Genomic DNA, 17,650 nt, shown 5'->3' with positions numbered 1-17,650 from the left:
GAAACATGAACACACAGAGAGAGGGTTGTGCTATTCCTTCTGATAGATGTACACACACAAGCACACACAACTCATTACAACCAGCCTTAACAAGCCTCAGAGAGAGGCTCCGCTCTGCTGTCTCCATTTGTGTTCACAAACAACACAAAACTGGCAGCAGATCACACATCCGTTGCAGAAACATGAAGAAAAAAAATTCCCGTTTCTTTTTTCTTTTCTTGTTTGCTTGACTTGACTGGGAAAAAGTCACATTGGATTAAAAAAAAAAAAACCATAAAAGCGATGAAAATGGGAAGATTAAGAAGGAAAAAGTGGAGTTGAAAGTAACCACAGGCATTCGGCGAGAAACATGGAGATAAATAATGCGGCGGCTCGTGGAACATCTCCACTCACTTTCATCAATGCATTCTGGCATTTTTCGGTTTGCTCCGTGGAACGCAGCAAGAGAAATAGCATCAACTATTTATCAAACTGGAAAATGTTGGAAGATAAACTAGATTTGATGCAGAAACATGCAGGAGAATAGGGTTTGGACCAAATGAGTCCGTTTAAACACAAAGACGTCCAATAGGTGAGTTTTAGGAACAAACGTTTGATTTCTGTTTTTACAGTGTAGAAAGTCATTTAAAAATGTGGATAGAATTTGGACCAAAACCCTGTTTAAAAGCTAGTTTGATGTCTATTTCTGGTCGCCTGAAATGATCTGCATTGTGAAAGGCGATTCACTGAATGAGTTTATTACATTTTTTTACCATGAAAAGTTCTTTTTCGTAAAACAATAGAAGGCTACAACATCATGAAAAAGGCTGCAGAGCATAAGCCGGGTAATTCTCAACACTGCAAAAACTTGGAACATCTCAAAACCGAATTCACATAAAAATCCGTCGGCCAAAACGCTCGACGGACGCCAGAGCGCATCGACGAATGACGAACGCAAGAAACGCGTATGAATGACGTAGATCACGCACGTGTCACGAAAGACGGAAATGTCTTATGTGGAAACTGGGAAGAATGTTCGTAGTGGCTGTGTGACACGAGCCTAAGAGTTGAACACCATATAAACATGAGGGTTGTTTTTTTTTTTTTACTGTTTCAGGCTTGTTAAATCTATATTTAACACCAATTTTTTGGTTTCTTCATTTGACACGATCGGCTAAAGTCGTAAATTGTCTTCTCTCAGTTCGAAATTTGAGCTAGAATCACGTCACCTAAGAGTCCTGCTTTTCTTTTTCTGCTTCTGATTGTGAAATTCAGGACTAAAGGGGAACTACTGGATTTACAAACCGCAAACGGACATGATTCACGGATTACTTCCTTCACCGGTCGTGTTCGTCCCACGAAGACGCTCCTAAACAATATTGCAGTCTCATAAACTACCACTTCCCTGCATCTCAGCCGTCTGACGAGACGTGTTCTCGAACACACGGCTCTGACTGACGCCATGGCGGTGTGTCATCACATGTGTTGTGGATCAGGCCCTGATCAGAACCAGAGGGGTGTCGGAGCGTTTCAGGAAGAGCGCGTGTAACTCATGATGCTGATGGGAAGCGTTGGCTGTTGGACGTGCGTGGAGCGTCCCGCCGGCCCCTGCGGCGCAGACACAAAGCTTTACGATGCTAGCGGTGTCTTGCCGGCACCAAGCTGTGCAGTTGTCAGCGGGGGATGGGACACCTGGAGAGGTTTCTGCGTGGACGTTGGTGTGACGTCACGGCGCGGTGCTGACCCAGCAGAACACCAGTCTGCCGTCCAACACCCTGTTTGTTGCACTTCAGCAGCCTGTAACGGGATAGAAATGGGACGTTCTGAAGTGGCGCTTTTTCGGCAAGCTGGCTACGTTTAAAAGGACGAGCTTTAAAAGATGGGCAGAAACATGCCACACTTCCTGTGTGATCGGCTGATAATCACAATCAATGCATTGGCACATATGGAGGCAGTGGGAGACGTCTCCTCCTCCAGGTTCTGCCGTTTCCATCCATTAGTTCTGTCCGTTTGTCGTCCTTTGCTTTCATTCTTGCTCCCGTAACAAAGAGATGGCCACAGCGGATGAAACTCCTGCAGCATTTAGTTAGCGGCAAATAAAGCAAAGCCGGATCGTCTTTCTGTGGACCGGTCCAGAAAATGTTCTCATCCACGAAATGAACCTGCTACCCCGCCTTTGTGCCAACAGTAGCCCGGTTAGGCTCCAGCAGCGCTGTGACCCTGAAAAGGATAAAGTGGGCTAAGAAAATGGATGGATGGAGAAGAATCTGAAGGAAAATTTGGGAGAACCTCACAGCAGAAGCACACGAAAAAACATTCTAGAAAATAGTGTCTATTTAAACAGAAAACAGAGAGAAACAGATGAAAAAATAGCATATTTGAATAAGAAGATAAAGCAAAACAGACATGATGGAAAGGTTCATCTGTCTTATTCTGTTTTTGTGGTTCATTTGTTGTATTTTATTTGTTTTTTTGGTGACAAAAGTCGTCAATGAGGAAGCCTGCTGTAGATTGAAATTATGTATTTATTTGTGTTTTCTCCTTTTTTTAGTTTCAATTGAGCTTGGTCTTTATCCTTCAGCCAGAACACTGTTTTTATAAATGTATAGTGTTTCAACGTTTTAGTGTAATGTTGAAACCTCTAATTGAAAAATAAAATGACTCAACACAGTAGAACTTTTAGTTTGACGTTGAGTCATGGCATCTGACCTTAAAACCCTGAAATGTTGGATTAGTGGTGAAACGTTTCAAGATTGAAGATGTTAAGATCAGATACCAGGACTCAACTTCAGGACAAGGTCACCTGGATGAATGAGAATCACCACCGACAGCAGACCTTTGACCGTTGAAAGTCCACAAACCAGAGCAGAGCAGCTCAATCCGGTTACTTGAGATCTACCTCCATGTCGGTTTTCCAGCTTTTCCTCGACTTCTTGCTGCTGATGACCTGGATCAGGTGTGTTCAGAGTGACCTCAGTCTAGCTAGCTGCATGCTAATCTGGCTTCTAGTTCCACTCTGTATTGTGTAGGGTCAGGGGGTGAAGGCAGGCAAGAGTGCTGACCACTACACCACCATGCACGGGCCCTAAAGGAGGTAAAAGTGGTTAATGCTAAGAATCTACTGAGCAACAGTGTCATTAATAAGCTCTGGTCACATGACCCGTACAGGTACATGAGGGTTTTTGGGTTGTCCGGAGGGTCGTTGAGAGGAGTGTTCACTACAACCTGACATCCACAACATTCTTGTAGAAAAAAAGGTTTTCGCTCAACATTGAGCGGTCAACAACCTTTCTATTCCGTGCCGACCGCCTGCGTACAGGCTTTTCCCGTTATTCAACGATAGACGCCCCGTATCCACCTGTAAAGGCAGTTGGGACTGAGGTTTAAGGATGTACCGTGAAAAACACAATCATAACGACAGCACTGAGAGAAGAAAGAGAAAAAGAGGACAGCCGAGGATCACCTGGCGCCAAACAGTAGAAGCCAAGCTGAGAGAATTTGGACACACCTGGGGAACAACTGAAGGACCGTCAGAAATGGAAAGATGTCGTTGCTGCCCTAATAATCTCAGGGCATGAAGGGCAGTAAGAAGCAGAATAAAATCCCCTTGCTGGTTCACTGTGGTGTAAGTGACGCCTCCTATTGGTTACGATTTGCCTCCGAGGTGCATCCCAATCACCGGTTGGCTCGTTAAATTTCTCACAGCCTCATCACCATCCGTCTTCACCGTGAGAACCCTCAACGTTCTCATCTATTTCACACCAACATCAAATCAAAAAGAATCCCAGTCAGAATGTCATCAAGCCAAGCTTTAATCAAGTCGTCACACACCGACCTCGAGGAGCAGCGGGAGAACCCACATCCTCGCTCCGCTCAGAAGTCTACCCACAAGTCTCCATCCAGACAATTTGGCACGAAGAGGGACAGCCACTTTGCTCCTTCATTAGTTCAAGAAATCTGCATGATGGAGCGGACCGCTGAGCCACAGCCGGTCTCTGACCTCGGGTCCCCAGGGCATCGAACATGCCACAGGCTCGGGCTTCCTTCGTGTTGGAAGGAATCCAGAAGTTTCTCTGGAGACGCTCCTCGAGGAATGTTGCAGAACTCCGACGTGTTTCTGTCCGTACGAAGAGTTGGAAAAAGTTCAGAGACAGATTGATGACCTCACAAAATCAGCCTCGTTATTCTCTCGTTAGATTTTCTCAACACTGCGAACGGCACATCCTGATATCCTTCATTAGCAGCAGATCGAATTCATTTGAGTTTCTGCTTGTTTTTACGGAGCGAGTGGAAAACCTCCATCTGCTTCTGAAACCAGCCTTCCGCCACATCTGGGACAGCTGCTTCCTCTGGATTTAGTTGTTGTCCTCTCGCTGCTCCTGCCTGGTTGTGTTCCTGTGTGTGTGTTATTGTGCGTTTGCAGCTTTATGCTGGAGGCCAAAAGGAGCTAGTAGGGTTCAAACGGGTGTCGTAAAAGGTTTCCGATCTTTTTCCAAAGCAGGACCTGTTGGTTAGGGGGTTGAATCCACCAATACTGTTAGAGATAATGTCTGATGAGGGGTCTATTATCAGAAATCTACTGTCCGACATGATGTCCGTCAATGTCTGACACCTCAAAGGCCTTTATCCCACTTATGCCATGGTCATTCACAACAGAACTAAATATTCAATCAATTTTTAGTACTTTTTTTCTTGGCTTTTTGTCTACAGGTTGAACCGCTTTTTCCCCAAAAGCGGACTGTTTGGTACGTGCTGCGGCACGTTGTCATGGTAACAGTTGAGATGGCATCGACCTGGACTGCAGCGGCAAAGGAAAGCGTTGTGTCTTTGCTGATGGTCACGATGGGCTAAAAAAAAGGATCCGTTTAGGGAGAAAGTTTACGTCTCACCGCTTGTTGTTGTCCAGATGATGAAGCTAAAGTTTGTTTTAAAGAAGCCAGCGCCGTGATACAGAACATTTAAGTTATGTGACCGGAACTGGTTTTTATGTGTGCATTATCACTTTTTAATGGACGCCCTGCAGCCAATCAGAATCAAAGATTCAGTCAGACTTTGCTACAAATAAGCTCCACTTAGTTTCATCTCAAAAACTAACTTGTGGTTGAATATTTAGAAGAAGATTTTTAATATGGAACCAACTAAAGCAGATTTCAAAGTAAAAGGAAAACGTGAAGAGAGAAGAACTGAAAGTGTCACAAACTGAAAAAATGGAAAGGTGTGTCGAACATGTTTGTAGGTTTTAAATTTAACAGGAAAAAAAGTGAAGTTTGGCACATCAGACACCATTTTTTTAATTTATTTGTTTGTTTGGATGTTTTTTTGTTTATTTATGTGATTGGGACAGCGCACATCAAGGAACACTTTTGTATGTGCAAAGATCTTTGGAATCAGGAAACGTTATTGTCATTTTATCACATGATAAAACGAAATTAGGTTTTCTGGTCCCGACCAGCCATTTACATTGAGACACAAATAAATAATATAATATCAATGTGATACGGTGTGGTTCCTGTTGAGTATTGCACAGAAAATATGTTACAAATTGCACAGTGGAGAGAGAGTATGTTATAGTCTTTGCTTTTCAAGTTGAAAAATGTTTTTATTGTTTGTTGCATATTTATGAAAACTCCATAATATAAATAAAGTTTAATTTGATTCAAGTCAGTGTTAAATAGTTGTAGGTTTAATTCAATGAGTTATATCGCTAGAGGAAGACACGCCCGCTTGAGAAGCCTGGCCAACGGTGGCGGAGCGCGACGCCATCTTGGTGAGGTGGTCGGCCCCCACATGACAATGATTTCTATAGCCTTTAGCGACATCTAAGTAGCTTTTATATTATATATATATATATATATATATATATATATATATATATATATATATATGATTATAAATATATATTAATGTATAATATATATATTATATATACATCATTTGTTTTTGTAAAAGAAGAGAAACAGTCAGCCTTAAAAGCTCAAATTATAATGAAACATGCATAGTTGCAGGACTTCTTACAGATAAAAAAATTAGTACAAAGAATTTTTTAAAATAATTTCAAAACATTTAGAAGTTTTAGACCTCTTTGACATGTAATTTAAATTATTTAGAAAAACCCAACAATAAGTCACTAATAATAATAAATCAATGGTAAGTCAATAAAAATAATAAATAATATTAATAAATAAACAAAAAGTCAATAAATAATAACAATAATAAATAATAAATAAATAATTTAAACAAAAAGTCCAAAAGTTAACAATAGATTTACCCTAAAGAAAACAAAGAAGAACAATAGATTTATACTAATTCATGTGAGTGATCAATTAGTGTAACACAGATGCTAACAGATGCAGACAGTCTGGCCTTTAATCAAAATCTGTTTCCACAAATGTTTGAACACATCCAGACTGTATTACTAGTTGGTAACCATGGTGATCCATCTGGGTTAGCTCTTTTCATAGCTAAGGCCCACTTTTTCCTTAAGTCTGAATCCAACCTGCAAGAAAAGTTCAGTCACTGAGTCAAAAAATGTATAAATCTATATTACTATAATAGCCTAGTCCTAGTATACTGTATTCAGGTTTAACATAATAAAGTTTACATTTATGTCAACACCAAATTATACGTACATCATGCCTACATGCTGATAATAGTCCTGCAGCATCATGCATGTCAACATGTGTACTATTAATGAAGCCCCTGCAGCATTAAAAGAAAAAAATGATATTACCTGCCTGTGAAATGTTCTGCCTTCCTCCTTCATGGACTCATTTCTCTGATTTTGGCGGTTGAAACCCGCACAATGAAGTGGCATTTTGCAAAAAATGTGTTCACATGCATGCATTGCAGCAGTGACTTGACCTCACCAAGATGGCGGTGCTCTCCTCCCATGACGAATCACGTGATATCTCCTCTAGTGATATAACTCATTGGTTTAAAGTCCTCCTGATGACCTGGGGAAAAAAATTCATCCTATCCAAATTCAGCAAAAATCCAGTTTAATCCATGATTCCTGGAGCCCCGCCCCCCTCATATTTGGTATCATTGAACAGCCCCAAATGTCCTCTGGAGAAACCAAAAGGACTTCATTCATTTGCAATAATGCACATTTACATCAGTGGTCCCTAAACAGGATATACCTAGAACACAATGAGACATTACATCAAAATAAAAGCGCATCAATAAGATATTACAACTGTAGAAATGACAAAATCACATTTCTGTTGTTACACTTCAATCTGACCTCAATGTTCTGCATGAGATTGTTGCAGTTTTGCGTCTTGAACAACAAAGTCTAGAATGTCGTGAGGAGTAGATGCCGATGAAATGTTTTAAAAATCAGACTTTTTATTTTTAGCTTCATTTTGAAAATCCGAATTCATTGTATTTTTGTCATTTGGTTCTTATAAAAATCTGATTTAATCCTTCCAACCCCAAACCTTTGCCGTCACTTTTATTCCCCCTGATTTTGTTTTTAGATGTTTTGTTTTTGGTCAAACCTGGAAGACATTTTTCATTGTGTCCCGTAAACGGCAGCAGATTTATATTTATTTAAAAAAAGAAATATCTGGAGGGTTAAAAAGGAAACAAAGCGTTGTGACTCTGCTTTTTTCTGCTGTGTTTTTATTTAATCAGCATTTCTGTCAGTGGAGGAAAAAAAGCGACTTTTAGGCTGTTTTCTCTACGGTGTTGAGCTTTAACTGAGTTCAGATGGAGGTGGGAATGATGCCTGGAAAACCGTTTGGCCCAAAACTCCCAAGAAATAATAGCCGTTTAAAAAGTTTATTTAACTTTAAATTAAAAAAAAAAAAGTCTGATTCTAAAGTCATGATAATAAAGGTTGGATTTAATTTAAAAACATGAAGAGAAGGTTTGGTTTCGGCTTTCTTTGCTCAGAACTTTACTCGCCAAAAGAGATGTTGTTTTTCTTAAACCAAAAACAAGAAAGACCCGTGTTTGGGGAGAGTGGTTGCCATAGAAACGTTGACTCAGACGGTTGAAGCGAGCGAGTGTGACGTCAACCATGGAAAATGATTCACTGCAGCGGAATTGTCCGTTCCCTCGCCATTCTTCTGCGACACAGACCCTCGGTAGGGGTGTGGCCTTCCAACAAGCTCCCGCCTGATTGGTGGGAGTGGTTGCCATAGAAACAATGCCTCAGACCGACTCTGACCATTCCCTGCTGGCTGACGTCGTCTAGCTCCGACACGGCGGCGTCCACACCGTGAAACAAATAGCGCCAGAACTGACTTCCTTTGGTTGGAGTTGGAAGTAAAGAAATTGCTGTCGGAGACGTCGCACTCACTCCGTCCATGTTTCTATGGCAACCACTCTCACCAATCAGGCGGGAGCTTGTTGGAAGTCTACTTCAAAGCAGGCTACACAAAATCCGTCCATCAAACGTTGGAAGTGGGGGGGGGGGGGCCCAGCAGGCTCCACCTACTTTTTACTGAGGCGTCTGATTGGTCATTTTATAACTTGAACTACTGGGGAAAATAAAACAATTAACAAGAAGATGTTCATAAAAAATATCTGACCCAGAACGGTTATTCTGAACAACAGAATGACTGACAGCTGTTTATTTCTCTATTGAACTCTGTGGGATTTTGGTTTCTTGGAACCAGCAGGTACTTCCTGTTTGGGGGAGGAGTCACTCGGTCCAGTTCTCATATACAGTGAAGTGTTTCCCATCAACGGCTGACCTGGAAATCCACTGGAACTGCAGCGGATTACATTTGGAGTGACGTTAGACCTGAATGTCAACATCTCCGCTCTCTGAGCGGGCCTTTCTCCCTTTGGCTGCCCTCTTTGTGCTCGCCGCTGTCACTTCCTGTGTCGCCCTAAGCCCCGTAAAGCCTAAGCTAAACACCTTGGCTGTGAAAGGTCGCGGCGGGGTCAGAGGAAATTGAAAACGTGTTCCCCGGCAGCACATCATCGCTCACACAGAGGCTCTGAGGGGAGCGGGAGTTGGCTCGGTGTTAAGAGCTTAGAGGGACACGGCGTTGGAATGTGCAGATAAGGCGTCGGAGCTTTCACAACGACACGCCGGCCGCCGCTACACCAAAGGACTAATTATCCAGCTCGCACACGTCCTCCCCCTCTGCGACCCCAACCATTACACCAGGGGTCACCAGCCGGTAAAGCAGCAGAGGTCAACTGCGGCTCCGGCGGAGGGTTTTCAGATATTCAGATCAGATGTTGAAGCAGCCGTGCTCTTCGCCGTCGTGGGCGGAGCAGGAGGCTGCGAGTCCCACGTTTTGGTTTTGGTCATCGGCTCTCAGAAACAACCGGATCCTCTTCCGGCGGGTTCAAAGGGTGAAGCGTGTTTTCCAACAACTGTATGCTGGGCTGTGCGTAACATTCACACATCTGTGCCGCATTTTCACTGCGACGCAGCTTCATCATTCAGATTATTCCCAGAAACGAGTTAAAACTCCGGTCAGAGAGACGAGCAGCATCTCAGACTCTAGCACCTTCAGGGAGTCGGTTGTTCCTCACCTCATTTAGAGTTTAGAGAGCCACTCTGATGAAAATAGAGCTTTTGGGGTTTTCAACATGATGGAGGACATTCATAAAGGAAATTAGGCTGCATTTCTGCGTTTTTCTTTATTCCAATTGTAATTCAGGAGCCGACGGAAATGCCGTTGGGGAAAAGATCGTATAAATACGACGAGCTTCCTGCTCCATGCAGATGCATCCACTCGTAGACGACTACGTCCGTGTGCGTCCTTGTTTTTCTCTTCAATCTGCTCGGCTGACGGCTCCAATATTGGCCGCCATTTTTGTTGGACCGGTGGCGTTGGCTGGGGGGTGTTGGGGGCTGTGAGCTAGCAGGAGAGAGTGTAAACAGATGGGTAACAGGAAGTGGGGACGGCTTTACTCGGCGCCAACAGCCCCCCCCCCCAGATCAGGGGCAAACCTTTAATGAACTCCTGCCGCTCTGCAGAAACTATATCCTAGAAAATGACCTGGGAGGCAAAAGGCCTCATGGGAAAAAGTCGTCTTTTTGGAGGAAAAACGCTTTGTTTCTCTTCTCAGATTTGATGGCTACCCGACCTCATCAAGCATGAAAGCTCTTTGTTTCCATGGAAACCATCTCAACTATTGGTTCCAAAGATGAACTCGGTCAAAGATGGGGGTGGCAGTGTGATGGTATGGGGTTGCTACGCTGCTTTCGGGCCCTTTAGCGACCTTTTTCTGTCCTCCACTTCCCACTCGGGAGATTTGGGGTTCTGCGGCAGGAAAAGGACTCCAATTCACCAAAAACAGGTGAGTCTTTGAAAAAAAAAAAACTGAATGTAAAGTTGGCATTGCAGTGGTGTAGTGGTTAGCCCTCTGGCCTCAAAGGGAGAAGGCCCTGGTTTGAATCCCGGCTGGAGTTTGCATGTTCTTGCACATCTGTGGGCCAGAAAGATGCTTCTAAGGTTCATCGGCGCTTTTTTTCCCCGTCAGAATTACGTGGAAAAGTTACGATAGACTCAAGTTCTTTCGCCTTAATGAAGGTTTTAACGTGGTCCAGTCGATATTTGGAACTCGATCAAGTTTCAACGCCTTAAGAGGATCAAATAATAGATTCAAATGAAAATTCTGCAAAGAAAAGTGGAAAGGCTGTCGTTTTCCCCAAATTCTGTCTTTTTAAATGTTTTTTTTAAATGTTGACTCAATTACGTTATGGCTAAACTACGATGGTATGATGGTTCAAACTGTTATACGTCTATCTGGCATTTTCAGAGTACTTTTAAATCTGCACACTGAATACATCTTTTCAAAATAAAAGACATCCATGTATTTCTTAAATTCTTTTCAGTCCTAACAAAAAATGTAACATCATCAAAACGTAAATTTAAAGACTTCATTGAAATGAATACATCCGAGTACGTAAAAGTATTATACAATTTTTTTTATTAAGTACCGCCCACTTGAGTTTAATAATTTTTTTAAGTAGTTTTTTCTCAACAATTATTTTGACTTTAAATTTTTGTATATAAATAAGTTTGTAATTTTAGGTTTCACCAACTCAAAATTCCACTTTGTTCAGTAAAATACAAAACCTTGCTTGGAAAATATTGCCTTTAATGTTTTAAAGTAATATCACAGAAATACTTTTCACATTGGGGAGTCAATGGTACTTATTTTCCAAATGAGCATAAAAGGGTTAAGCAGAATGTAAAGGTACAGACTTTTCCAAGTTGCAAAAGAAAGCGTCTTCTATCCAAAATAACTCTACAGAAGGAAAAGAAATGCTGATTGAAGGTTCAACGCCGACAGTGACCTCACTGCTGGTCACTAACCTCAAAATAAAAGCTTCCGTTTGTCACAATGACCTAATCTGTCAGGAGATTGGATCATTGATCAGAAAAATCAAACCAGCTTGAGGTCAAACTGTAACCAGAAGATGAGACGGCAATGACCTCACCACAGCAGAGGTTCCTGTCATTCACTCTAGTAGAAATAGTTCTATTCTGAGCTGACACTCCCTTAAATCAGTTTCAGGGCCGCTGTGATTCAGCCGCTGTCATAAGTGGGACGACCTGCACTCTGCATGCAACCACAACTCTCAGGCTTTTATTGTGAAATCCAAAAGAAAATCTAAGCAAAAACTTCAATGTATACAGTTTCTGGAAATGTTTGCTAAATCAGAGGAAGTCCTGTCGACTCATTTGAATAGTTTTCTGATAATTTGTTTTTTCTGAACCAATTCTCACTGTTTCTGTGAGATAATAGTTGATAGAAGCTTTTTAGATGAATTTAAATGCATTTAAGAGATAAAATAAAACGTTATCAGCGTTTAATCACCTAAAGAATGTAGGATTATTCATGAAAAATGGTTTATGAGCTCACACATACAAACTGATGATGTCACAGCGGCCAAAACCATCAAAAGTATTATGGGGCCAAAATATCTTATTAGGCTAAAAGAAGTTCCAAATCCTCTACCTAAACCAAAAAAAGGAAGTGTGGCGAGCTGTTGCTTGCATTTGGTTTTTATTTACTAGAATAATGTGAAAATGTATTACACGAATCTGTCTCAAGCTGAATGAAACACTATAGCATATGCTATGACCATATAAGGAATATGGGCGTAGCTAACAAAAAACCTCCGTCGCTACGGAAATCCAAAAATGTACTTTTCCCAATTCTTCTAAAAATGAGATCCACTTGTTCCTCAACCCCAGGTGACCAAAATATAATATGGTTGCTATGGAGATAAAACCTACAGAGAAGCAACCATTTTAGGAAAAAAAGCACTTTGCAGCTTTTGTGCCGGTGAGGCCTGGTAGAAACGGGACGGAAGTATGTAGTGGCTGTGGGCCACAAAACGTTAACTGTGGTTATGGTTTTTCTTTTGTCTTTTTTTCTTTTGGTCTGTTTTTGGAGTCCTGCTAACCCAAAACGAACGGCAAAAAAAGTGAAATTTAACTTTAAAAGCCCAGAAGACAACATTCTCCAGGTTTAAGCCGACTTTTAAAATTAAATGTTCAAATCATTTTGACATGCAAAAAAAAAAAGTGCTTCAATCTTTATTTTGTGGTTTCAAATATTTTAAACTTTCAAACAAAATAGTATAATAAAGAAAGTTAAAGTTAAAATTTATAAAACGTAGAGTTTTGCTTGTAGGTCACTTTTTCTGTAACAAATCCATAAAGTAAAGAGCCAGAAACATTTAAAAAAAGACTTTAAACGTTATTTTTAACCAGTGGTGCCCAAAGAATTAAACATGGGGGAGAAACAGATGTTTCAAACTTGGCGAAAGAAAAATGCTAAAAAGGAAGACAGAGAAAAACACGCAAAAAAGTGTAGGTCTAGACTCTAATTGATTGTGAGTTTTTTTGTTTTTAGTTACTTGTGAATGAAAGGTTTTTGTGAACAAAGGCATCATTAATGAGTCACAAACCTGTAAAAGCAGGAGGAAATAAAGGGAAATTCATCTTCATCTGATGTCATAGCGGCTGCAGTGCCGCTTCCCTCCGCTAGGCGGCAGCCTCGAGCCGCAGTCCACCAAAACAAGAGTTTGCGCGGAGAGATGAGGAGCAGGAAAAAAAAAGATCCGGAAAGCCTCTGGATGATGGGCTCAGAAAAAAAATGGAGAGAAAGAAGAAACCAACGAGAAGACGATGAAAGGATGCCAAAGAACGAGGGGGGGGGGGGGGGCTCTTTGGTTATGTAACCACCTGTGACACCCACCGCCCCGGATCCAAAGAACCTGATAAATTCCCTCATGTGTTCTGTGGGGATCAGGTCGTTGCGGGGGGAGGAGGGGGAGGCCCATGTGTGACCCTTACTTAGCTGATTAACGCGATCAAGCAGCGTTGACGTAGGAAGAGGAAGAGGATGATGAAGATGAACAGGGGAAGTAGAAAGAACAAACGTTTCATCTACATCCATAAGGAAGGAAAACAGTTTTACGCACGGGCCTCCAACACTTCCACTGATCTAAACGGTTTCTTCTCGAACTGTGTTTCACTCAAAATGATAAAAGTCACGTGACTCAGCCACCAAATCTCCCCCAACGTACTAGAAAGGAGCGAAAACTCGTGCGCAAAGGCGCAACGCGATCTGCCGCGTTTCCAAAAAATAAAAAACAAAATTCACCTCTGAAGCCACGTTTGACCTGCAGCTCTGTGATCACACACACGTCGGTACGGGTGTGTGATCACACACACGTCGGTACGGGTGAGCCCGCATCCGCGCATGGAGAGCGCAGGTGAGCGGCTGCAGCGCGCGCGCGGAGTTCTGCAAGCTGTTGCTCCTCTGCGCCTGGCGCCGCGCCAGCCTCAGCACGCTCCGAGCCTCCTCTCCTCTTGCGCCGCTTGCCGCTCACTTTACACCACCAACCCCTCCCTTTGAGTGTGTGTGTGTGTGTGTGTGTGTGTGGGGGGGGGGTGCTCCCGAAGCTGAAGGAGGTGGAGCAGAGGGGAGGGATGGTAGGGGGGAGACTCGCTGCCTCTTTGGCCGTAGCTGCAGCGAGGTGGGGTGGGGTTGGAGGGGCGCGACGGGAGCCCTTGGCCGCCCATTCGCCTTCCAGTTGCCTCTGCGCTATACAAACACTCATTGGTGCCTCCGGCTCCACGCACGCACATTCTTTTACGCACACACACACACACACGCACGCACTGAGGGTGACTTGTAGGCACCGAGAGGGAGGGAGCGAGGACCGCGCAGAGGCAGAAAGGTACACAGAGAGGAGAGGAGACGACAGAAAGTGAGAGAAGCAGAAAGAGGACGGAGCATCTCCTGCGCACCTTCTCATCCCTGGAAGTTCACGGATCTCCACAGTGCGTGAACTCCTCGGGTTTTGACCCACAGAGATCCAAACTTCTGCAGAAGATTTTTGACTTTCTTTTCATTTTTTACTCTTTTTTTTTTTTTGGAGTTCACAGAGACGCCACTCCTGGAAGATTTTATTTCCCTCTTAAGCCAAGATTTTCCATCTTTGCAGAACTTTGAAAAAAGTTCATCTCTTGTGAGCTCTGGTGCTCCGCTTCACTTTTTCCACGTGTCTCCCGGCGTCTCAATCCAACTGCAGATTTTTCCTTCACTCCAAGTAAAAAAAAAAACTATAGGACCCATAGCAAAGACTGAAAATGACATTTCAAACTGCAGGGTGCTCCTCAGCCAAGAGTGATTCCAGTCATCAGCGTTTAAGCCATTAAAGGGTTTTCCTTCAAAGGCTGCCGGCTTTGTTCCACCTGCAGCATCTCCGACTTTCATTTCCTCTTTCGAGGCATAGAAACACTTTTTTTTGTTGGTTTTAAAATTCAAATCAAGAGTTTGTGAGTGAAAGAAGTCCCAGTGCGCACACTTCATTCATTCTTTAGAGCATCTCCAGAGCGCGCGCGCAGAGCAGAGCGTCTGAAACCGACCTGACATCAGCCCCCCTCCAAAAAACCAAAACAAAAAACTTTTGAGCACATCCATCTCCAGATTCTTCTGCTCCATCATGCTGTTCGACAGCTTCGACCTGGTGTCCGCTCTGGCCACCCTGGCCGCCTGCCTGGTGTCCATGGCGCTGCTGCTGGTGGTGTCCCAGCAGCTGTGGCAGCTCCGCTGGACCGCCACTCGAGACAAGAACTGCAAGCTGCCCATGCCCAAAGGCTCCATGGGCTTCCCCTTCATCGGAGAGACCTGCCACTGGCTCCTCCAGGTAAGAATCGGAGGGGGGAGGGGGGTGTTGAAGCGCGTCTGCACTTTGTCCATTATCCAAAAATATGATTTTATTTTTTAAATAAATGATTGTTGCGGCTGATTTGGAGGATTTTGGCTTCATTCCGTCAGTTAGTTTAGAGAGGTTTGCGCGCCGCGCGCATACGCGCACTGATGGGGTCATCAAAGCGCTGCACTCCGTCTGTGCGCGTCCAGCCGTCCGAGATCTGATCCTTCTCTCTCAGCGGGGATCAGATCGGCTTCTGCGCAGGAGCGCAGCGCGTCACCGCGGCGCGCCGCGGGGTCAAACTGCGCGTCTGGTGCGGTGGTGAACTGTTGACGCAGCTGGAAGACGGGGATTGCAGGGATTTCCCGGGGCTTGTTGTTCTGGAGTAAAGTACTGATCGGTTCGGAAGGATGACGGCGCGGATCCTGCGCGTCCCGGCTGCGTTTGGCACACGTTCCGGCGCGCGTCACGCTCCAGAAATCACTCAGCAACTCCGATTCCAGCGCTGGTAAGTTGACTGACAGCCTGTTTAAAGTTGCGGGAGCAGCAGAGCCGGCAGCGCGCGTGCGTACGCCACAAACAGTCCCAGTCATTTCATGAAAGCGCCTGTTATTCACGATCTCTTCGTTAAATCGTCACAAAAACGTGAACAAAAAATCCACAGAGTCAGACTCCCAAACGGCAGCGCAGGACAGCTCAGCGGCGTTGGCGCGTGCGACTTGAAACTCGCGGTGCTCCTCTCGGTTTCATCTGACAGCGCGCGAGACGCGTTGCCGGAATACAACCGAGGCCCGCGGCCAAGCTCATGATGGTGAGGGGATAGATAGGTGGTGGTGGTGGTGGTGGGTGGTCAGACAGACAGACAGACAGACAGACAGACAGACGGAGGCAGCGCGCGGCTGAACTCACAGGAACCGACTGGATCCAGACGCCTGGAGAGCCGGCAGAGCTCTGGCTGCTGCGTCACCGCTGCTGGATCTGGATGTTCTGAAGTGAGATCAGAGCGAAGGTCGAGGAGCGAACGCACCCAGACCTCCTAAATACAATGAAAGATGAGGCCAGATGCTGCGTTGATCCTCATCCACACGGTGGGAACTATAGGGTGGGTCAGAGGAACCTGATGGCACCTTCATCCTTGTTTCCTCTTTATTCTTTGAGGTGGTCTTCTCAGTATCTGGAGAATGTTTTACATCACTGGTTCAGAACTTTTATAAAAAGTCACAAAAATAGAGAAAAATCTTCTGTTTGTGTCAATATTTGACCAAAAAAACAAAACAAATCAAACTGTTTTTTTACCTCAACATTCATTTTTTAAAGTTGTAAATATTGTAGATGTCACTCAGGTTTAAGTTCTCTCTTGCTGTGTCTCTGTTTCACCACTGGGGGTGCCAAAGAAGCATCTTACAGGTCAATCACTAAGTTCGAGCTTTGAAGAAGGATCATTGAGTGTATATGAGAACTGGACTGTGTGAGTGTGACGTCGCCCACAAAAAAATGGCTTATTTCTGGCTCAGTCACCGTTTTATCGCCGCCATGTTGACTCTCCAATCAGGAGTCAGCTTGTTGTAAGTCCACACCCACTCGAAAGCAAGTTACGCAAAATCTGTCAATCAAATATTCTGAATGTTCAACTTGAAACCGCCTCCTTCTATTGAGGCATTTGATTGGTCAGTTTATAATTTGAATAATTTAAAAATACTTTTTTTTTAAGAATTAGAAATAAAACATAGAGTAAGAATGATTATTCTCACAAATAGAATGACTGAGTAATAGCTGTTTATTTGTCTGTAGAAGTCTGTGGGATTTTGGGTTTTTTGGTGTCACTTCCTGTTTGGAATGCCAGGGAGGAGGGGCCTCTCAGTCCAGTTCACTTATATAGTCACGAATAGAGTTCAAAGAAAAGCAAAAAAATAATGTTTTTCATCGGTTTGGAATGTTGTTTTTCTAGATTTACCCTAAATCTAATCAAGATGTTTTTAAATGCTGTTATAAATAAAATAAAAGAAGAAATTAGTACCAATAGTGGTGCTAACGCTGGTTAGCTAGAAAGCACTCACTTTTAGCTAACCCTGCTGCTAAAAGCCATTGAATTTTTCAATGTTGTGTAAATGTAATGAACATTTCCAAATTAAAAATAGTTCAGATGAAGCTTTTCTATGAAATACAACAACATGTTGTCCTATTATTGCTGGATCTGGGTTCTGCTAGCTGTGACATGTTGCTGCTAACTCCGGTTTAAAGATCTACAGCAAACAAAATATCTCCACCTTTGAGCTTTTTTTGGTGTTTGCGGTTGATGCATGAGGATGTGGGAGGAGCCAACAACAGTCCCAGCTGCTGGATTTGTTGCTCTAGTCTCTTTTGGAAAAAGGGATCTGAAAAAGTGCAAATTAATGCGAAAATGTGGCTAATTTGTCAACTTTGACCTGAGTGTGAGTTGAAGTCTTTACCACACGGGGGCAGCAGAGACAAGTTTTAGGTTCTGATATCCGAGTATCACAAAGGCTTTTTTTTGTCTTT

At 43.5% G+C, this 17,650-nt stretch overlaps 1 protein-coding gene across 1 annotated transcript in view; it reads left to right on the top strand.

The window, feature by feature from the left end:
• Positions 1 to 14,920: 14,920 nt before the first annotated feature.
• cyp26b1 (cytochrome P450, family 26, subfamily B, polypeptide 1) overlaps positions 14,921 to 17,650 on the top strand; it is a 31,554-nt gene continuing 28,824 nt past the window's right edge. Inside the window, exon 1 of the mRNA NM_001278821.1 lies at positions 14,921 to 15,124. Within this exon, the coding sequence (NP_001265750.1) occupies positions 14,921 to 15,124 (204 nt within the window). The remainder of the gene's footprint in view (positions 15,125 to 17,650) is intronic.

This window comes from Oryzias latipes, chromosome 18, assembly GCF_002234675.1.
Source record: "Oryzias latipes chromosome 18, ASM223467v1".
In the NCBI taxonomy this organism is placed as follows: domain Eukaryota; kingdom Metazoa; phylum Chordata; class Actinopteri; order Beloniformes; family Adrianichthyidae; genus Oryzias; species Oryzias latipes.
Note: the sequence above shows the minus strand (reverse complement) of the source record. Positions and strands in the feature narration are given on the sequence as shown.